Source organism: Varroa destructor, unplaced genomic scaffold, assembly GCF_002443255.2.
Source record: "Varroa destructor unplaced genomic scaffold, Vdes_3.0 BEIS01000003.1, whole genome shotgun sequence".
Lineage (NCBI taxonomy): Eukaryota > Metazoa > Arthropoda > Arachnida > Mesostigmata > Varroidae > Varroa > Varroa destructor.
In genome coordinates, this window is record NW_019211456.1 from 32,632,915 (window position 1) to 32,652,792 (window position 19,878).

Consider the following 19,878-nt stretch of genomic DNA (forward strand, 5'->3'; position numbering starts at 1 on the left):
AGCACGTAGACTCTTGCCTATTCTGATCTGCTACGATGACTATTGTTTGTCGATGGAGGGCACCAGCGGTGTGCTACACTGGTGATTATGGCGGCGGTGTTAGAAATGGGTTGTTTTATCGGGATGCCTCCGTAACGAAATCTATCAATAGCTTATACATCATAGTAGTATATCGGTAGCGAGGGCGGTAGGCGGATAGCGTATATTTGAATGGATATGAGGTACTGAAGACTGGCCGTTGCGTGCGTAAATCACGCACGAATAACTAATCAGCTATCTGCACTGTATAAAACGACGCGGCTCATTTCGAGTTGGCGTATCATACACAAACCTGTTGTTTGAAGATAATGATGTCCTTGTCCTGCTTATTTCCGAATTTCACTGCTTAGATAATTAACTTACTGCTTATGTCCCTGTTATTGATATTATATAGGTTCATATGTATGTGTTTACCTGCATATTCGATTATGTTACTACGCGAGCCAGGTAGTACAGGTTTGTACGCTTCTGCGTCTCAATGGATGCTCTATCGGTGGTAGGATTTGCTTGGGAAAATTCTATGATCTATGTAATGTCATATTATATTTTAGACGACATTCAAATACATACGAAGCGTTGGTCTTTCGGAGAATCGACCAAAATAGAGTCGTCGGCAGCTTTCCTTGAACTCATCACGATCGGTTAAGATCACGTAGCTGTTCAGTCTCTTCAAGCAAACGTAGAACGGCACATGTCAACGTACGTCTGTGTATGATATAGGACATTTTTGTCTTCGGATTTTAGATCGGGTGAGTAATACGGATATGTGTATGGAGACTGCACGCCTGTCGAGGCGACCATTGTCAGGAAAAGAAATCCACGAGGGTACAATCATGTAAATTTTTTTTACGTGCTGCAGATTGTACAAACGCAGATCATACTACAGATGCGCACATGCATATGGGTGTCGTATAATGGGTTACATATGGCAACTTAGCATGACTACGTGCTGTTGATGGTATCGTCGTATGCTTGATCTTGGTCTTTCTAACAATCTGTCTAAGTATATAATGAACTGTTCAACTATAAGCGAAATTGTTTTATTTTAATAGAGTGTAAGGCATGGGTAGATATAAATAACGAAGTATTGTTTTCCTGTAAGGCTCGCTATCCAGGATTCTATCAAGCCGTGTCTGTTTAGACGGTTATCCCTATTCTACCGGCCACATATACGGTCGCGAATAAGGAAATTGTTTGTTGTTTTTTATTATAGATTTCCAGATGTAATACAGATGTTTCGCAAAGAGGTCTGGTAGAGTTAGGGCACGAATATAAGGAAATGGCTGAACAGACTATATTTTTGAGCTTTTCATTCTTTTTTATATTAATTACCGCTTAATACTAATGAATCTTTTTTTTTTTTGCTGATCAATATTAGAAGCAAGAAAATAAAAAGAGCCAAATAAATAACCACGAATGGCATACTCATTTATTTTGGATAAAGTTTGTTGTGCCAGCGATCACCGCCCGGCTAGCTCAGTCGGTAGAGCATGAGACTCTTAATCTCAGGGTCGTGGGTTCGAGCCCCACGTTGGGCGCAAGTTTTTCTAAAAGCATTATTTTCCTTGTACGTGCAGGATATCCACTATACGAGTTAAGTACGATTACTTAGCCATTAGCTTCTTTGAACGAATTAGGAATGTTCCTTATCTATGTAGCCAGGTTAAGTGCCAGTAGCGATTGGCAGTGTTTCTATGTTTCCACCTGTTCCCGTGCGAAAAGGATTTAGTCACTTTTACCATTTTTTTTTTCAGTTTTAGTCGATTACGTGTCATGTACATTTCCTGAATTCTCTTGATACCTGCAACAAGCTTGCTGCGAATCGGAACAAAAGCACAATAAAAATCTGGGAATAGGGGAACAAACAAATAAATATAGAGCCTTCCATTTACGTGGGCCGAAGGCGTTGTTTTCTAATCTATATCGCTTAATCCTTTCAATAACCTCGACAATCTGAGCACTTTTTTTTTTTTTGGTAAACACGTAGCGTTCGAATTGTCATAGTGAAAAGAGTGGAATTTTTGCATGTGGCTAAAGTTTAGATTTAGATCACTTGACACCGGAACCTTTCAACTTATAGTAACTCAACGACTCACCCGAGTCTAGTGTTATGTATAAACTTAACCATTTATGATGCATAAGCCTGGCTTTGGATCCGCTGGTCTAGTCAGAGATTTTGGCATAGCGTATTGGATCAGCCAAAACAATCCGTGGAAAGCAATACACTCTCCCTATGGACTTTGTTCTCTGTTACAAATCACATTTGGATTCGGTACTCGTTCATTAAACCAAACAGCTCGTTATGGCGCAATTTTTAACAAACTCACATTATGTTATCGCCATCTCTCTTGATGATACACTTTTTTCACATTGATTCGCTATAGCTGGTAGCTGGGATCTGTTATTTAAAGATTACAAGTCCGACACCGCGAACGAATATTTCGCCGCAAACAATTTGAAACATAATAACACTTCTACACACAGCTAACCATATAAAATCGACATTGGCTACCATGTACAAGCAATTATAAACACGAGCAAACCAGTTGAAAAGTTTAACCAGGTGTTCAACTGTAGAAAAGTCAGTAGATATTTATATTTTTCTAATAAATTTGGCTAAAAAGAAGCTAGGATTCGATTCCCGTCAACGACATATAGTCAATCAAAATGCGGGAGCTAGTAACACTCCAGCTGTAAATGTTAAAAACCGCTGATTGATAACCGAGTTACATCAATAGAAAGGCGGTTTACATAAGATAAATATAGTAAAGCGAGCTCTTAATGCCTCAAACGACGCAATCTGAAGGAAAATAATGACGGTTGATTACCACTACACTATGTGCACTGAGGAACTGACTCGTACGGATACGATGTCGGACAGTCCTGTGCTTACCGGAATAACTAGCAAAGAACAACATCTCCGATTTTGCCGGCATTCTTTTTGTTTTTACAACTTTTCCGCGTGCTTTTGTCATCGTATGTGGTGTAGCATGGCCACGAATTTTGCAACGTACTAAATCGCAGTAGATTAACACAAAACATACACAATACATCATATCCACACTATGGCTATAATTATTAAGCACATATTTATTATAGTGTCTTGCAGAGAGCTAAAGCAACGATCAGTCGTCATAAGGGATATCGGTATTGTTTGCACTGCACGTGCTACGATAGAAACTAACGGAAAATTAAAACCAATGCGTTAGCATTCGAACCTGGGTCACAGATCAACGTGCAAACTTGGGCTATAGAAACGTTGACGGATTTTCCTACACATACGACAAACGAAGCATAAAATAACTACTGTGTAGGTACTGTTAGATAACCGCTTTAGGATATAACTTGTCCACCCAACTATACGTAAATCTATATAGTTTCTCTGATATCTGCGCATTCTTAAGATCAACATACTTAAACAAACCAAAAAGTACGAACGAGTCGCTCAAAGTGACAGTTCTGCTCTGGCCTTAATTGTATCTACCTACTTATCGATAATCATCAGAGACAACTGAAAATCACTTTGGATTTGTTTATGTATATTGCTATCCTGTAATAACAATACTTGCTCGTTAAATCTATTTGTTCATATCGGTTGTTAATTAAAAATGATCAAAATGCCAGCTACCAAACATTGTAATACTCTCGTTGTTAATTCTCTTATAGTTCTATTGACATATAAGATGTTCGCATGTAATCCAGTCTTGGTTTTTTAGAGTCTATTACATTACACATAAATTGACGATTTCGTTTGGATAACTTCTTTATTTGACAGCTTTTTTTGTCTATGTTCTTCCTTTATTTTTGTTAAATATTACTAAAGATCTGCCATCGGCGTAGTCGTTGACATGAGTACCTTTCACGTCAATCTTGGACGAGTACTCTTTGTCCACTACACGAAAACTCGCTTATGCCCATCCTCCAACCCTCAAGCAGGTTTCTCCATCGTCCCGTCAACTTGCTGAGAGCCACGTTGGGGCAAGCTTAACACTGAAACCCTACGGGTTCAATATAGGCCTATTGAACTCCGGTATCAAATAAAGAGAGCCTCGCTTTTCGTCAGCCAGCGATTACTATGCCAACAATGTAACTTTGCCTCGTGTAGAATCCACGCAAGCGGCTTTAAGGCATAACATGTTACGTACCAGGTATCATCAGCGCAGGTACATAGAAGGACTAGCCTATGTAGTGATACAAGTTCGCCTGCGTTCAAACATTTAAGTATAGCCGAGCACACTGGGGTCAGAGTAGTCACACAAACGCACATGTAACGAAGACCTAGAAGTGAATTGAGCACAAGGCCAGACGTTAAGAGCTGGAGGAGTTAACATGTGACAGTGGCGCTAGCTGCGGAAATGTGGGATCCGGAAAACGTTACCCTCTACGTACATTCACCATATCAACAATGATATGTAATGATAATATCAAAACACTGGTTCTAGTAGTGCCATGCCACTCATTGCGGAAAGTTTCGAGACCCCGGGCCTTGAAGATCGCTGCTGGCAGCTGCTGCACTAGGAGCAACGCAGAAGAAAACGTCCTCGTAGGCGTTGGTGCTGCAGCTGCCGCCAGTATCTTCGTTGAAAAGCTTTTCCTACGGGAAAGGATGAAGTCCTGAGGTCCTGCGACGGGAGCCACGCCGTCCCCTAGGATCGTTTAGTTCAGTTTTGTCATTGCGGTTCGGTCGATGCCGATGTCTGTCGAAAAACCTCGTCCCTGTCAGCTTGAAGCGGATGGCTGCTACCTTCCTGCCCCCCTTCACCGACAGTACAGTGAAGGCAAGGGCTGGTCATAGAGCAAAGCGCTTGATTCGCGGCGGTGCTGATACAGTGGCGCAATGCCGGTAATGCTCAGAACTGCCAGAGCTATGAATGGAGCAGAACGATGGTGAGCAATCTTAGTGGTTGAAGTAGAAGGGATGCTGCCAAGGGACATACGGGTCTATGTGCAGGTTGGGACGAGGGGTAAGGAGGGACAACTGCCTAAGTACTATGTGTCTATCTGTACCATGCCAAACCGCCAACGCCAGGAAGATGTAAAGCGTAAGAAAGAAATTGGGTGGCTGTAAGATCTCACAGGCATCGCAGCCGTCCGCTCGCCACTCGCTCTTCCTCCGGTTCATTCATTCGCTAGCAGTTGCCCGCCGCACGAAAAGAAGAACCGACGAGGAAACAGCTCTGCGGCTACGATATATTTTGATAAATGACATCCATCCACTCGCTCTGCCAGCCGCTTGCTGCGGACCAACCAACCGGCGGGCCGTTCGCAGGCAGGCCTAGGCCTGGCACGATGGCGCTTTGACTAAACGGAGGCTCGTGACTTTTCCACAACACTCTCCGCTTCCTCGAAGCTGAGAAAGAGGGAAAGAAGGAGAGTGCGTTAGAGAAAGTAAAATGGAGGGGAGAAAAAACGCGCATTCGACTGCAGACTTTTGCATCTTAGAGCTAGCTGGCTATCTGTGGAGCATTCCTCGTAGACACGGACCAGCGGTGGAAATCCGGATGACAGTAGAGCCAACGCACCCCTCTGGCAGTGTTACCTATTCTTCAACCCCACTAACATGGCACCAAGAAGAGCAGTAGAAGCAGCGCCACCTCAATGACTCAGTGTGGAGGCCAGTGAGCACGCACCATTTCAAATGAAATGCTGTTACAAACCACTGAAATTCTCACAGATTCTCAGATTGCAGCTTACGAGAGGAATCGCTGTTCTAATCGATCAAAGAGTTCCGCTCGCTTATAGAGTACTGAGTTCTGGAAGCGTTTACTACTTGTTACAATTTTTGCTCGTATTTGTTGAGAAAAGGTCAAAAGTTACTATACAATTACGCGCATAGATTGCGGGCCCTGCTAACTGTTTATCGTAACCGATGTACATCGAAAACTGTATATGCACGATCGCTTTAGGTGTTCCTGTGCGTGATAAACAAACATGGGTCATACTTACGCCTCGATCGTGGTGAAATACATTAGATAGCAATCGTCTTGTAATACTTTATAATGCATAAGTATATTAGCGAAGTTAGATAATCAATTCCCTTTCTCCGATGGGTTCTTGCTCGATTCATCATGTTAAGTTTTACTCGGGCAGCAGCACTCCGTACTACGAATCGTTTCTCATTGGTACTGGTACGACTTTGTCTCCGTCATCCTGTTTTTGATATAGACCAAAGGCGAATGAAGGCTATATCGAGGGAAATTCCACGCTCCTTCGTACTTCTCAGAAGAAAAACGGCCTGTTTGAGCTGGTTACCAAGCCCAATCCAATGAGGCAACCAGACGGTGATGGCAGACGTCCTGGTTTCCGCCTAGGCTCATCATCCACAAACTGATGTACAGAGGCAGGTTTCGTTGTACCTTACTCAACTTCTTCTTTCATTTTTCTCCTATTAATACGGAATCAGGAATGCATATTTAATGTTGAAACGCTGCTCTCTCTTTGTGTTTCCGCCTGTCCTATTGTTCCCACCGCACAGCCACCACTTGAAGCGGTTGGCACCGGATTGGCACCGCTGCTGTATCTGCCGCTAGCCAAGCAGCAGCTGCCACCTTGGCCCATCGGTACTCATGATCTTCCATACCGAGCTCCGTTAGTTCTCGGTTTGGCTTGCGTTCCACAGCTTCCTCGACCTGGTCCCTTTTTTTTAGGGGACAAGATGGCAAGCTGGTAGGATTTAGAGGATACAACGCCATTAGGGTATGCTGCTCAATAAGCAAAGGGGCAACAGCAGTAAGGAGCCAAATAAACCAAGGCACTAAAACTCAAGGCATGCCGAGGGGCAAATGGGCTATGAACCGAATGCATGTTGCCAGTGTGAGGGCAAGTTAGAAATGGCTTCAAGCTGGCAGACTCTCGAGAAGAGAGAAAGGAAGAAAACGGAAAGCGCGAATCTAAATGCACCAGATGCCACTGCCAGCGCCATATAGCAGGTGAGGCTGGCTTTGGAGTAGAAGATAAAGCGGAGTGTTTGATACATAGATTCTACTACCTCAAGGTTTCGCGTCTGCTTGCAATACGCTAACACAGGTCAAGCCACTGATAATGGCGCACGAAGTTGTGAGTATTTGTGACTGCTGGCCACGCGTGTGTCTGTATCATTAAACTGATACACTTACACATGATCGAGAAAAATTATACGTGAACATAACCCACTTAAATTTTAAAAATAAAAGGTTATGGCTTTTGTCGTAATATCATTTTCCAATCCGTTTATCGAATTGCAGGCCTTCTAAACCTAGTACGTTCAGCTACTTTAGAACCAGAATAGAATTTTAAAAATTCACTTGTTCTACCATACATCCCCGCATTCTGTAGATCCACTTACTCAATTGATGAGTACAGCAAACCCAAAGACTCTTATATAGTAGTCCAATTGTCCCTTTTATCAATAATCAAGTAGTAATACTTTAAACTTTTTGAGTCTTTGTTACATGCGCAAAATAAATTAAGTTCAACCAGAAATAGAGTAGGTATATACTTCTGTTAGTTTAAATATGTGCGCCTAAGTTAAAAAGTGTCATTACAATGGCCTCTTAAATTATTTATCGAAACTAGCCATGCTTGCTCTGTCCTATCCTCTACAGACACCCTATTTACGGAGTTCCAGTCTATAGCGGAACAAAAGAACAGTTAAAGTATAAAGAAAATTATATATAACGTTAGTAGGCAAAAAAAAAAAATAAGATGCATACGCGTGCCATCTACAGGTGGGTTCTGTATGGCTGGTCCAAACTCCAACCCTCCATTACTAGAGCAGGCCATTAGGGACTTGCAAAATCAAGTTAACTTGTATCTGCTCTTCTCTGCACGTATAAATTTATGTATCAGCAAGATTTATCATCTCACCGTAGCTTCACAAAGTTAAAACCAATGAATCCTAGAAATTCACGTGGAGAACACTTTATTTACTATCTGTTCTACAAACTGATTATTGGCCCTTTAGGCATCTCCCTACAACCAGCAGTTCTCCCTGTTTTCACGATCTTAGCAGGACCTGCGGGCGAAGCAGCTGTTGACTACAAAACATTAACAAAATCTTCAACCCGAGTCATATCCCCGATCCTTCAATCGTTTCGCCGCTCGCTGTTCGTTCTTTTCCTTTTTTCTTTTTCTTCTTCAATGGTAGGACTCAGCCAGCAGAAGGGAGTGGCCGGGCCCGTGGCTTCTCTGCAAGAGCCCAAACGGCGACATGAAGACGCCTAGATAGTTGAGAAGGGAACAGGAAGACTAGTGCGCGTGTGTGTCTGTGCGTAGGAGCAGTGAGTAGGGGGTGCAAGCGCCTGAGCTGTCCGGCCTGCGCCACAGGGAACGGGCAAGTTCGAGAACAGCAAAGGGACAGCTGCTAGGAGAACGGCCTGCCTTACTGACTGAACTAAGCAGGGGGGAATTTTAGATCACACGGCTTCTGTTGAAAGGTCTTCTAGCAGCAGCTATTGCAGGAGCGATGGGGGTGGCTGTGGCGGCAGCCGTAGTCTAGTCTAGTCGCTTACGAGCTGGCGGTGAAACGAGGGAAGAGAGATAAAAATTCGGGTGGAGGCGATTGCTAAGCAGGAGCGTGGGGGACGAAAGACTTCGGTAAAGATGCCAGTCGCGCTCTGCCTTGAAACGCAACGGAGCCGATCTACGAACGATGAACTCGACCATGCCGTTCCCTGGCAATTGGGTTGACTTTGCCCCCATTGAAAAGCAGAGCTGGCGAAACTGGTCGCTGGCTCACTGGCATTAGGGTCAGAGGAAACCCCTAACTGGAGAAGTGGGGTGGAGTTTGGCATCGTGACGAAGCTCATACAGGAAAGCCGACAACGGTGACAACAACACCAACAACAGCTACGGCAGCGACAACGACGAAAACTCTGCTACCGCCGCCGCAGCTGCAGCCAGACGGGAATCAGAAAAAGAGAGAAGATGCTTTTTCGTAATTGAATTTCTGAGCAGATCTTCTTTTACTTCTCGACTTAGCCTAGTCTTCGTTCGTTCGTTCGTTTAGCAACCGGCTGACTCGGCGTTCCACTTTGCCTGTGTAGTGCCCAGTGCCTGCTGCTTTCAGAAGAAGCGGGGTGCTCAGTGGGTGGGCGTTTCGTGAGCGTTTTCTTTTCCGCCCTAAAGCGGAAGGAACGCGCAGGAGTCGTCCTCCGAAGAACAGGACGACGCTTTTGAAACGGTGGGCAGCGCAAGCAATAGCCGTCTGGACGGACGTTTGCCCGAGTTAGATAGGCGTTTTCTATCGCTGTTATTTGTTGATTTTTTGTCCACGAACAGTCAACACATACGACAAGAGAGGGAAAAGAAGATGGAAGCGCGGGTCGGAAGGCTGAGCTGGAAGAAACATCGCGAGAAAGATTCATACGAATGTACAGGGAATTAAGAATTTCCTGACAAGTTGTCCACCAAGTGCGACCAATAGGATCCGCCACTTTCAAAGCGAATCGATCACTAGCACGCGCACTCCACACGTGAAGCGGCTGCATGTCGTGGATGAACTTGTACTCGAGAGAAAGAGCCAGGGAGCAAGCAAACGAAAGGGGCATACAGAAACGACAAAAGTTGAATTCGTTTTCTAGACAAGCTAAAATGTTTTGTTAGGCGTAGCGAAAGTGCCAGTGGAAAATATCAACTAGCGATAGATGCATACGACCGTATTTCTAGGGAAGACCCTATTTCTGCTCACAGCAGAGGAATGTATTCATTTTCGTACACGCATTTCTTCGTTGGGACTTTATTGGGAAGTAATGCTGGTGCTACTGATTATGCACAAGCTGTAAATTCCAAAAGGATCCCTACTCGTTTATAGCGTACAATTCGTTAAGCCAACAGAACGCCGCAAGGAGTTGATATGGGAAGCACACATTCATATACCTACAAACAAATAAGTATGTTCTACGTTGCTAACACAGATCACATTGTGACTAGATTGGCGTAGTTATGTGTGCGTGTATTTAAGTTAGCTCATCTGTACATTCAATCTTGTTCGGTATTATTCTAGGAACGTCCTATAAGCTTTCGATAAGTTATGAATACGGATCGATAGAGCTGTCAACTGCCTGTCGCGGTACAGAATAGCCTATTTGATAACGCGTAAAATAGGCAGAAAGTTTACGCGATTCGATAGCATACCCTACAGGATCGACCGTGAACTCATTTCTCGTAATAACAAAACTTCTAGTCCAACCTCTACACCGGAAAGTATTTGGTACGATGATCACTGAACGCATACGATCGGCTCACCGTGTGTTGCCTCTACAATAGAATATAAATAGAACGAAAGCGACAAACTTGCCCAAGTGTACTCCATTCGAAGTCGTATAACGCTTTACGTAACACTTAATACCATTCTTTCTTTCATCGGCAGACTACGCTAGCAGTAGACGATCGGTACAAATGAATATTGTTGGACAAGGGCTCATTTTCCGTGCAACAAGCAGGGCACAGGTTCGGTCATTTTTCTATCTGTTGTTTTTCTTTTCCTTTATCTTTTCATGTAGTGGTATATTCATCGTGCGAGTGCAGTATTTCATTGGTCCAGCTAGCAAGCAATGGGCGACAACCCTTTATGCCCACGCACGAAATACGGCCGTATAAACAAACACATGTGCGTTGTTATATCACGTCCTTGGCAGTCCTGTTCGCTTCCCCAGCCCGCCTATTACCGCTTGGATATCGTGCACATACACACACACACCCCCGCTTGCTCACTATTATGTACATGTGCTATCCGTGGTTGGCAGAAAAGTGTCTCTCGAAAAGCTCACTGGTCTTTGATGTGCGCGATTTGCATGCATAGCTTCGTGTCGCCGGTATTGTTATCATCAGAGACAATTTGGTGTGAGCGACAAATATGAAAATATAAGACACCAAACCAATTCGAAATAATGACTGATACCAATGAGTTGGCCGTAAGTCAATCACTTAGGTACTACCTCTTGTCGTCGCATGTGAAACGTTACTCAACATTATTACTACGCTTTGCGGTAGCGGTGAGACGATCTCTAGTTGCTATTCTGCTTGAAGTCGTGGCTCTATCAGAAGTAACACAAACATTTCCGTGGTGCACTGCCGCTGCCGAAAAATTATGTCGCAACGGTAACAGACGAAAAACTCTTTATATATACATGTTACTTTATTAGAATCATATTAATAGTGTTATATGTGTAGTACAATAATATAGTAAAGTGGCTACTAAGCGTGACAAAAGGCGCTAAAGGGAGATAACAGAAGAAGACGCCGACGTTTTGTCTGTCGCTACCGCTAGCCCATACTAAAATCCTTCATTTCTCTATAGGCTAGCGATCATGTCACAGGAATTAATGGTAAAAGTGGCTCTCCCGCTTATGCTACAGTTGCTATTCCCAGCGATATCGTAGTGGCGCTGGTTGGCAGGATGACGGTGGCCGTTATGGTGGACCTTGGAAAGGCGAGGAAGCAAGTGGTCGGGAGGACACCCAGGCAGAAAGCCAGGCACATGGCACTAGCAGGCATCATCCACATTCAGCTACTAGTATCACCACCATTACTATATTCCATTAGTATCGTTTCTGCCCGCAACGATTGAGCTGCCTGTATTACGACTAGCTTCAACGGTACTGACAACAACACCACCTGGTGCCACAACTTCACCACCGGTGCTACGAACGTTACTATTAAAGCTGTCGCGGCCGTTGTTGCCGACGCCAGCAGTAATGGCGTCCTCTCCACCACTGATGGAGCATTGTGCTGGACTGAAATGAGCTGCGGTAAAGAAGGAACGCCACGTCGTTGCCGCTGAAGTTGTGTATGCCCAGCAGCTACTGTTGCAATTGCCCCGCTGCACTACCGGCAACAGTTGCAACAGCAGTGGACTGTTGTCGCAACTCTTGCCGAGCTGTAGGTGCACGAAGCGTCATTGGAACTTCTGGAAACCGAGCCAATACCGTCGCAGAAGCACTACCAGCTAGATCGTTGCCGCATCATCGTCGCCACCGGTGACACGATCGCAACTGGCAACCATTATACAATCTGCTAGATATGTCGCTTTCGTATGGGCATGTTAACTCTCTCCCAGACTATCCCCCATACTCACTGCCCCTGCCTCTCCTGCTTTTTCACCAGCTCTAACTCACTCCTTCCGTTAATTTACTATCGCTGATTTCCTTCAATCGTCCGTCGTGGTCGCCTACTCGTGCCGGAAGTGGCTGTAAACGGTCTTTTTTTAGGAGTGAAACGGCCGTCATGTAGAAAGTGCTGGTCACGCTAAACACACATAACGTGCCATAGGAACAAAACTAGTGTTCCTACAAGGTATCAGAAGACACGATAGATATCGAACTATGTATTATGGTGCGTACCATATCTTATGCTACGTACGATATAGGGGCTGAGGAACAAAACATCGGCCCGCTCTAAACGTACGAGTACTGCAACCCTCTTTGTCTATTTCTCGCAGATGATCCGTATAAGCAAGATCTAAACGCTACTCAATATTACTTTGTTGCTGTTCTCAGCCAAATGTGCAACGAGCTCTGACCCGACCTCTGAAGTCGGATCCGTTGTATGCTACCCACTTGGCTGGACTAGTTCACTTGCCCCGTTACAACAGCTTCTGTTGTTCCAGTGTTACGCGACATCTTTACTATCATTTCTGTATAGTAAACTCACTGTAGAATGTGGATCATTCAATTAGTTGAATAGTTTATTTTAGCAATTCAACCGCATTGCTTTGGTTACTGTTTCGACTGCTTAGTTTCTCTGATATAGATCTTCTACTATCGTGTTCCCCTACCCTAAAACAAATGCGACCCTAAAACAAATATCCGATACGCCTACCTGATTTTACCTCTGGTTCCCGTCATATAGGGATACTATTATTCCACTACTTCCTTAAGACCTTTCCGTTATCCTAAAATTAGACCCTAATTTTCAAATATTAGGGTACTTACGGAAGGAGCCTAGTGAAAGTTCCGATATGCTTTAGAAACATACAACTATTATCTCAAACCTATGTTGAACTATGAACAATTCAATACTATGTTGAACTCCATGGTCCAAATCGACGTCTTCCGAAAATTCACTTTAGCAATTTTTGCGTGGAACTTAAATAAGTAGGCAGCTTTTTAAGTTTCACGAAGTCTTCAGCGTTGAATCTCTCCAGTCTTAGATCACTATAGCTCACATATGTAATATGTACACATAAAGTAGGTTGCTGGGAGAGTAATGGCGATTTATTATTGTTTTACATTTTTTTTTTCGTTATTTTTTTGTTTATACCCAATGCTATCGTGTTGTTCAGATAACAAGCTTTTATTTTTGAGTCTGAACTCTGAAAATAGATACAAAATGGTCGCATAACAGAACTTTTATTATTACGTTATTATTCGTTATGCGCGACGGTCCCAGAGCTGCCGAAACAATCCTAAATTGATAAGACGCATACGCTAAAAACTATTGTTAATTGTACTTGTTAAAAATAACTTACTACTTTCAAACATGGCACTTTCGGCCTAAAAACGTACCTTATCGATATTTGTACGACGATTTGACGAGGACTGTCTTTTTCAGAGAAGATGATTACTAGATACGTTCTTATATCCTAGCTGTAAAGTCTTCATGGTACCTTGGAAAAATGTCCTGGGTTGCTTCTTGACATTACCGAAAAGTCAGTGTCGCAGATTCACTTGACAAGCTTATCTTTGATACCCAAACCCAAAATAAAACTTGCGGAAATATTCAACCATCAACAGATAAGTATTTGAAAAAGTTCTTCTTCTTCTTCTTACTTGGAAAAGTTGTTGCTAGTTGGATGGTATTACGCATCCTATAGGACCTTATTTATCAGTTCACCACAAAAAGTGTATGATTGACTATACTATTATTTAGTCACGTACTAAAATAATTCTAGATTGTAACGCGCGAAAAATCGAAATTTTAGTTACATGTGTAAAATAATAGCTCTTATTAAACACAGGAAAATGAAAAAGCTTCTGAACATAATTTCAGAGTATTTAAACACTTATAAGAGTGAAGCACAGCGTTGAATGAGTAATTCATGTATTTTGCCATTTTGTCTGTATATATATATATATATATATATATATATATATATATATATATAGTTCCCATGTGAATGTGTCCGACTTATAACTAAACCCACTTCTACTGTGCTGGTACGCCGTTCTCGCAACACAAGCGGCAGACTGACCCCCATCTAATCCAGAAACTCGACGGTACCGACTGATAGTGAGGTTCTGTGTACGCGTCTGATCTTTATTCTTCGACCTTTCTTTGGTAGCAGGACATTCGCTTTCTATTCGTTGGTTAGCCGTACATATAGTTTCCATGCAAGAATGTGAACGCATGTGCATATTTCTCGTATTCATCCATAAGGTCTGGTCCCTTCTTTCACCCCCGCGGTCGCCGGATCTATTGAAACTGTGCCAGCCATAACGCTAGACACGCATACATATAGCGCAGAACCATGCTCACAGATATACAGGCTCGCGCATTGATCACACAGTGCATAATACGCGCTTTGTGATATTTTAGGGGTGTTCGACGACCCCTTGCAATGTGAACGCGAGAATACGTCGCAGAGCCGGAGTTAACCTCGCAGAACTTCACCACCGGCATCTTTAAAACCAGGATAGTAGGCCTTAAGCAATTCAGTCACCCGAACGAAGGTGCGACAATCAGCTCGAACCAGCGTCCGGTCTGAACGCAACTCTTGATGTTATTGGATGCTCAGTGGCCATGTGTTGCTCTCCTCGAACGCATTGAGGGGTTTTGCGAGGAAACCGTGCTATTGGCTCTAGCAATAGTTATTGTTAGAATGACCACCGTGTACAGCGAATGCACATTGTAGATTGTTGAGTTTGTCGTCGGCGGTAGAGAAAGGTCCATGCTGTTTGCCGGTGTATCAGCTAACGCGGGATTATCTTTTTGCGCCTATAACAGTAGATTTTGATAGTGGTACGTAGCACGAATTAGAAATGGTAAATTATTTGTAATATCAATGAGTCTGTTACATGAAAGAAATTTGTGAAACGAAATAAAGGTAAAGGAAATTGGATGAGAGCAACTTATGTCTGCTGGGAACAGGTAATGACGGGTGTACTGCGATAACAGCGTTACCGTTTGATATCTATTTTTGTTGTCACTATTTCTCTTACTGTTGACGGCCATATTTGATGATGAGCGACGACTTTTCGGTAGTGGCCGTGGACAGAGTTGAAACCTTCGTCGCAGCTATTACGGAAGCGGAATTAGAGTGGTGACCTACGAGTGCGTCGGCTTGATGTTTAGGCGGTCGCCACTATCTTCTTTCGAATTGATAAAAACAGCCTCTCGTATCATCCCTCTCGCGGTTCAGAATAAAAAAGAAAGACGAAGTCGACAGACAAGCCGCCATAATCGACATCGACATCAACATCATTGTGATCACCAACGGCCTTGTGCTTCCCAACGCCATCAAGATCATCGGCATCGCAGCCACGAGCACGACCATAATCTTCATTGATGGTGAGAAATCGGCGAGAACTTCGACGAAGACATTGACATAACTGTCGCAGATGTTCTAGTAGCTACCACGCCAGAGCTGTTAGAGTTCCGTTGACTTCTTCACGCTGTAGAACGACGGGCAAACGAATAGCGCTTACACTAACAACAACGGCGACGACAGCAGCAACTCCAGCAACTGGCCAGCAAAAAAAGGAAGGGGAAAGAAATGATATGACGTTGATGGAGGAGATTAGGCAACGGAGGCGACATGGACGCTAGTAACATTGCTAAAAGATTACCACCGATGTTGCCGCGCCAGAGAACAGCATCACCACTGGTCTGTTGTTGCCATTTCCGCTGTTTTTAATCTTGTTGGGGGCGTTTGACGCTGCTACACAGGTTAGTAAGGTTACATAAGTACAGGTTAGTGCGTATACGCTGCCCATAGCGTCACCAGCAGCAGCAGCAGCAGCAGTACACCTTGGCAACTCCATCGTGAAAGTACCGTCACAGGCGCCATAATCAGCAATATCAGAGCGATGGACGACCACCGCAAGCATCGTTAGAAGCAGCCCTGGCAGCTCAGCAACGAAACAGCATTGTAATCACAATGGCGTCACTGTGACGAACGACAGATGTGACGATAGTCAAATCGCAGAAGACGTTCGTATTGCGAGAAGAAGACAGAAAAGGAAAATGCAGCTAGAGATTTATTCATATCCATCCATCCATCTGCCTGTCGGTCCATCGATTTATGTGACTTCATCAGTCGGCGAGTATAATCGTTTCATTCGACTTAGTCGAGAATGAGCAGTAAGATGGTGGTAACGTTGCGGCTAGAACAGTGCGTTGTACATTTGACTATGGTCGTCTATTGACATCGCTGATCTTTACGTCCACTGTTGTACTTCTGGACGGGAATATCATCGTGTACATTGAGCACCGTCTTGCACGCAACCTATCTACGGATTAAGGGTTCCAGTAGCCATATATGTACAAGTTAAAATGAATTTAATGATTTTTTTTGCCTTACATATACGCATATCTAAGATGCCATTACGTCTTTACACTAGGGACCTTCCCGTGGCAAAAAAAGCAACTTGGGGAGATATCCATCCGTGTGCGTTGTTATTGTTGTTTTCTTGAACTAGATTTTCAGAAACTGTACTAGTTGCGGTTGCGGTAAGAGCACGGTGATGGACGGTATCTGTTTGTTTATTTATGTGTGGGGATGACGATGAGTTTAATAACTAGTGCTGGCCGGCCAGGGGTGGTTAGCCAAAGCTCCCAGGACAAATCCGGTGCGGTTAAGGCTGACAGCCACGATAGCAAATAAGGTGAACTGAAGATATCGTGTCCAGCTATACACGCGCAATGAATCTTCGTACAATTGAAATAACGACAAGTCTACACTTACCCTTGTGAGGCACATTGTGTTATGGACTGAACAGTGCGTTTTCAGCTGGCTAAAACTCAAGCTACGCTGTATACTATTCGAACTTACATGGCTAAAAAGCGGATTTCGGAATCAAGCCCCACGTAGCTTCCCAGCCAGTGCATCTTAAGAACCAGTGTAGGATTCTGGATATTTGCTAACTATAGCAATGTTTCACTCGTAATAAACTTACGCAGACCACTTTTTTTACGCTAACGAATACGCTCGCATCTATTTAAAACCTATACATATCTATTAATACAATGCTATTATGTTTAGTTATGATTCTCGTATTTGCTTCGACCTCAGTCACACCACCTACTTTATAGGTGGTATTCGCGTTGGACATCAGGGACTGTGAGGGAGTCCTCTATTGTGTTCAATAGTGGACATGGTTTATTGGCTAGCCACATCATCATCATCATCATCGTCGTCGTCGTCGTCGTCGTCGTCGTGCGGTTCCTTCCAAATAACTGAATTATTCGATATCGAATCGTCACTGTTACCGCTGGCACCGCACCCAATGAACTGTGAGGTTACAACGCACCCCGTTTGCCACGTTCGACTCCCGACGTTCGACTGCCCCTCATCACACGTAATTAATCTATATGGATTGTAGTAGCATCATTATTATTAGCGATGTTCGAGAATCTGTTATAAATCTCATAACACTGATACGCAGAGTCATTTCCCTCTGTATCCTTCACCGTTGTCATCGTTAGCTTCCGTCTTGTCCGTGCTCCTTCAGAAATCGCAGCACGCGGATTACCAACCGCGCTCCTATCCAGCAACTGTCGTTCTTACGGCTCCTGGCAACACGGACTCGAGTTCGATTTGCGCAACGTCACCGTTGTCGAAATAGTGACGGGATCAGTTGAGGCTCCTATCTTCGCTACCGGTCTGCATCGATTTTAGTGACAACTACGCCAGCAGCCATTGACAGAGAACACGGGTAGTGCATATGAAGGGTGTTTTTGGTCGGAAGATAAATATGAACAAATAGTATATCTTGTAGCTACATGCGAACATAAACTAGAGAACTTTTCACTGCCTAATTCAATGCGTTCGCGCTAGTCGAATTTTAAATTAGATGGGGGTCGTTATCTGTCGTACCCGTTCTGCTTATATAAAGGTTATGTTTCTTCGCAGCAAAATTCGTTAGCTTCTAGAAATCTCAAACCATTCTGTATCCCCTAAACATAAGTTACATCATGGTTATGAAACCTGTATCCTTATGCGGGTCGGGTACACCTGATCGGGTACGAAACCGTCGCTGAACATTGAATGATGCAAAACTAGAAGAGCCCCAAAAACGTAATCAACTACTATATCTCAACATATATGGATCTATTGCCGTCTTATGTTATGGCAAAAAGGGCTTTATCTGTGCCACATGCTTACCAGGGATACATTTAAACCTGCAAAAGGCCCGATCCGAACCAAGAGTCACGAACGCGATATCCTGCTTGATTTTCCCTCGTGACTTTACGCGCACGTGTTGGAGTTTCAGAGACTCCTGTTTTTTCCACAACGCTTCGAGCTGCATTGGACCACTGCGTTTTGCACTGATGGACCACCTCGGGGTTGCCGACGCCGTCGCAGTTGCTGGTGTAGCCGCCTCGGCGGCTGTCGATGGCGCTTCCATCGTAGCCTTCGTCTCAGGGCGGGTTAAAGGTGATGATCCCGTCGTACTCATTTGGTCCTGCAAACGGGACGGAATGATGTCACTACAGCGACGAGCGACTGCTGCTGTTCTTTTTTTACTCCTACTTATACAAAGGAATGCACCGGCACGCAAGGCAAGACGAGGCGTTGCTAACGTCGACGACCTGTATTGCTGATGGCAGCTCGCCCGCGATGCTGTTTTGGAACGGATGGTCGTTTGCCAAGCGATGCGGCACGTCGTATGGCCTGGCAAACACTTGGCCAGCGGGAACTGCTACGCTGCAGCGTTTGCTCGGCGTTCGTAGCTTATTGCGCTCTAGTAACACACGATAAGCGTATGGATAAAAATAAAGTTTACTTTATTTTTTCTCATCATATTGTCGATTTTCTCTGTATTGTATATTGGAAAATCTGTAGCTCAAAACAGCGCGAAACGATGTCATTTCGAAAGGATTAAACGTTATATTTAATGTACAGCTGGTAAGGACTGTATGAGCCACATGTAAATGGAATCACCAGGAATGGTATAGACACATTGTAAAAAAAAAAAGAACTTCCGTTATTCTATCAAACAGCAACCTGCAGCGAGCCAGCCATAAGATAGTACTTGCAAGTTACGTTAAGCCGGTAAGCTTAATTGAGCTCGGCGCGGTATTTGATGTGAATCTATTAAGTTTTCTAGCTTACTTGCAGCACTTCACATAAAATCAGTGTACGTACCTCGCTTAATATCACCATGTTATTAGTAATATATACAACTGGACAATGCTGTTCAGCGGCACACTTTCTCTCGCTCTTTATACTTCGTCATTCTGACCAATTTCCTTCGCGCGCTCTCTCTCTATCTCTCCCTCGCCGCGTGTCGATCTCTTATATTCATTCTCATCCCCGCCGAGCTGTCGGGCGGGATAGATAGAGTCCGAGTCCGTTGGGCGGATATTTCGACGATGAATAAGATCTAATTAAAAATTCAATAAAAATTTTCGTACCCAATGACTCATCAAGCTAGGCGGTTCTAGTAGTAGCAGCAGCAGCAGCAGCAGCAAGCAAGCATAGATGTCTAGGCAGGCCGGAAAAAACGGGGCCTGGGGAACCAGACGGTAACGGCTAAGCGACCGACCGGCCGACCGACGCCGAAATGCAGCAGCGGCGATACCACGTACAACCGACGGCTGACTTAATCGTAGCAGTTGTCGTTGTATCACAGTGGCTGCTGGTATCGTTTCAGTGGCCGCAATGTCCGTAGTAGCTCTGTGTAGTTGATACTCCTGTTT

General features: G+C 44.1%; 2 protein-coding genes and 1 non-coding gene across 3 annotated transcripts; 2 read left to right on the forward strand and 1 right to left on the reverse strand.

Moving 5' to 3' along the window:
- The first annotated feature begins 1,504 nt into the window (after positions 1-1,504).
- TRNAK-CUU (transfer RNA lysine (anticodon CUU)) lies at positions 1,505-1,577 on the forward strand. Its single transcript has one exon. It is a non-coding gene; the product is annotated as a tRNA-Lys (tRNA).
- A 15,753-nt stretch (positions 1,578-17,330) lies between these two features.
- Positions 17,331-17,818, forward strand: LOC111247262 (uncharacterized). The gene is made up of 2 exons (XM_086983451.1): positions 17,331-17,534; positions 17,688-17,818. Exons 1-2 carry the CDS (start codon positions 17,331-17,333, stop codon positions 17,799-17,801), a joined length of 318 nt encoding a protein of 105 aa, XP_086839577.1. The 3' UTR covers positions 17,802-17,818.
- Positions 17,728-18,635, reverse strand: LOC147756837 (uncharacterized). The gene is made up of 2 exons (XM_086983450.1): positions 18,341-18,635; positions 17,728-17,860 (listed from the first exon to the last, which is right to left on the reverse strand). Exons 1-2 carry the CDS (start codon positions 18,633-18,635, stop codon positions 17,832-17,834), a joined length of 324 nt encoding a protein of 107 aa, XP_086839576.1. The 3' UTR covers positions 17,728-17,831.
- Positions 18,636-19,878: the final 1,243 nt, after the last annotated feature.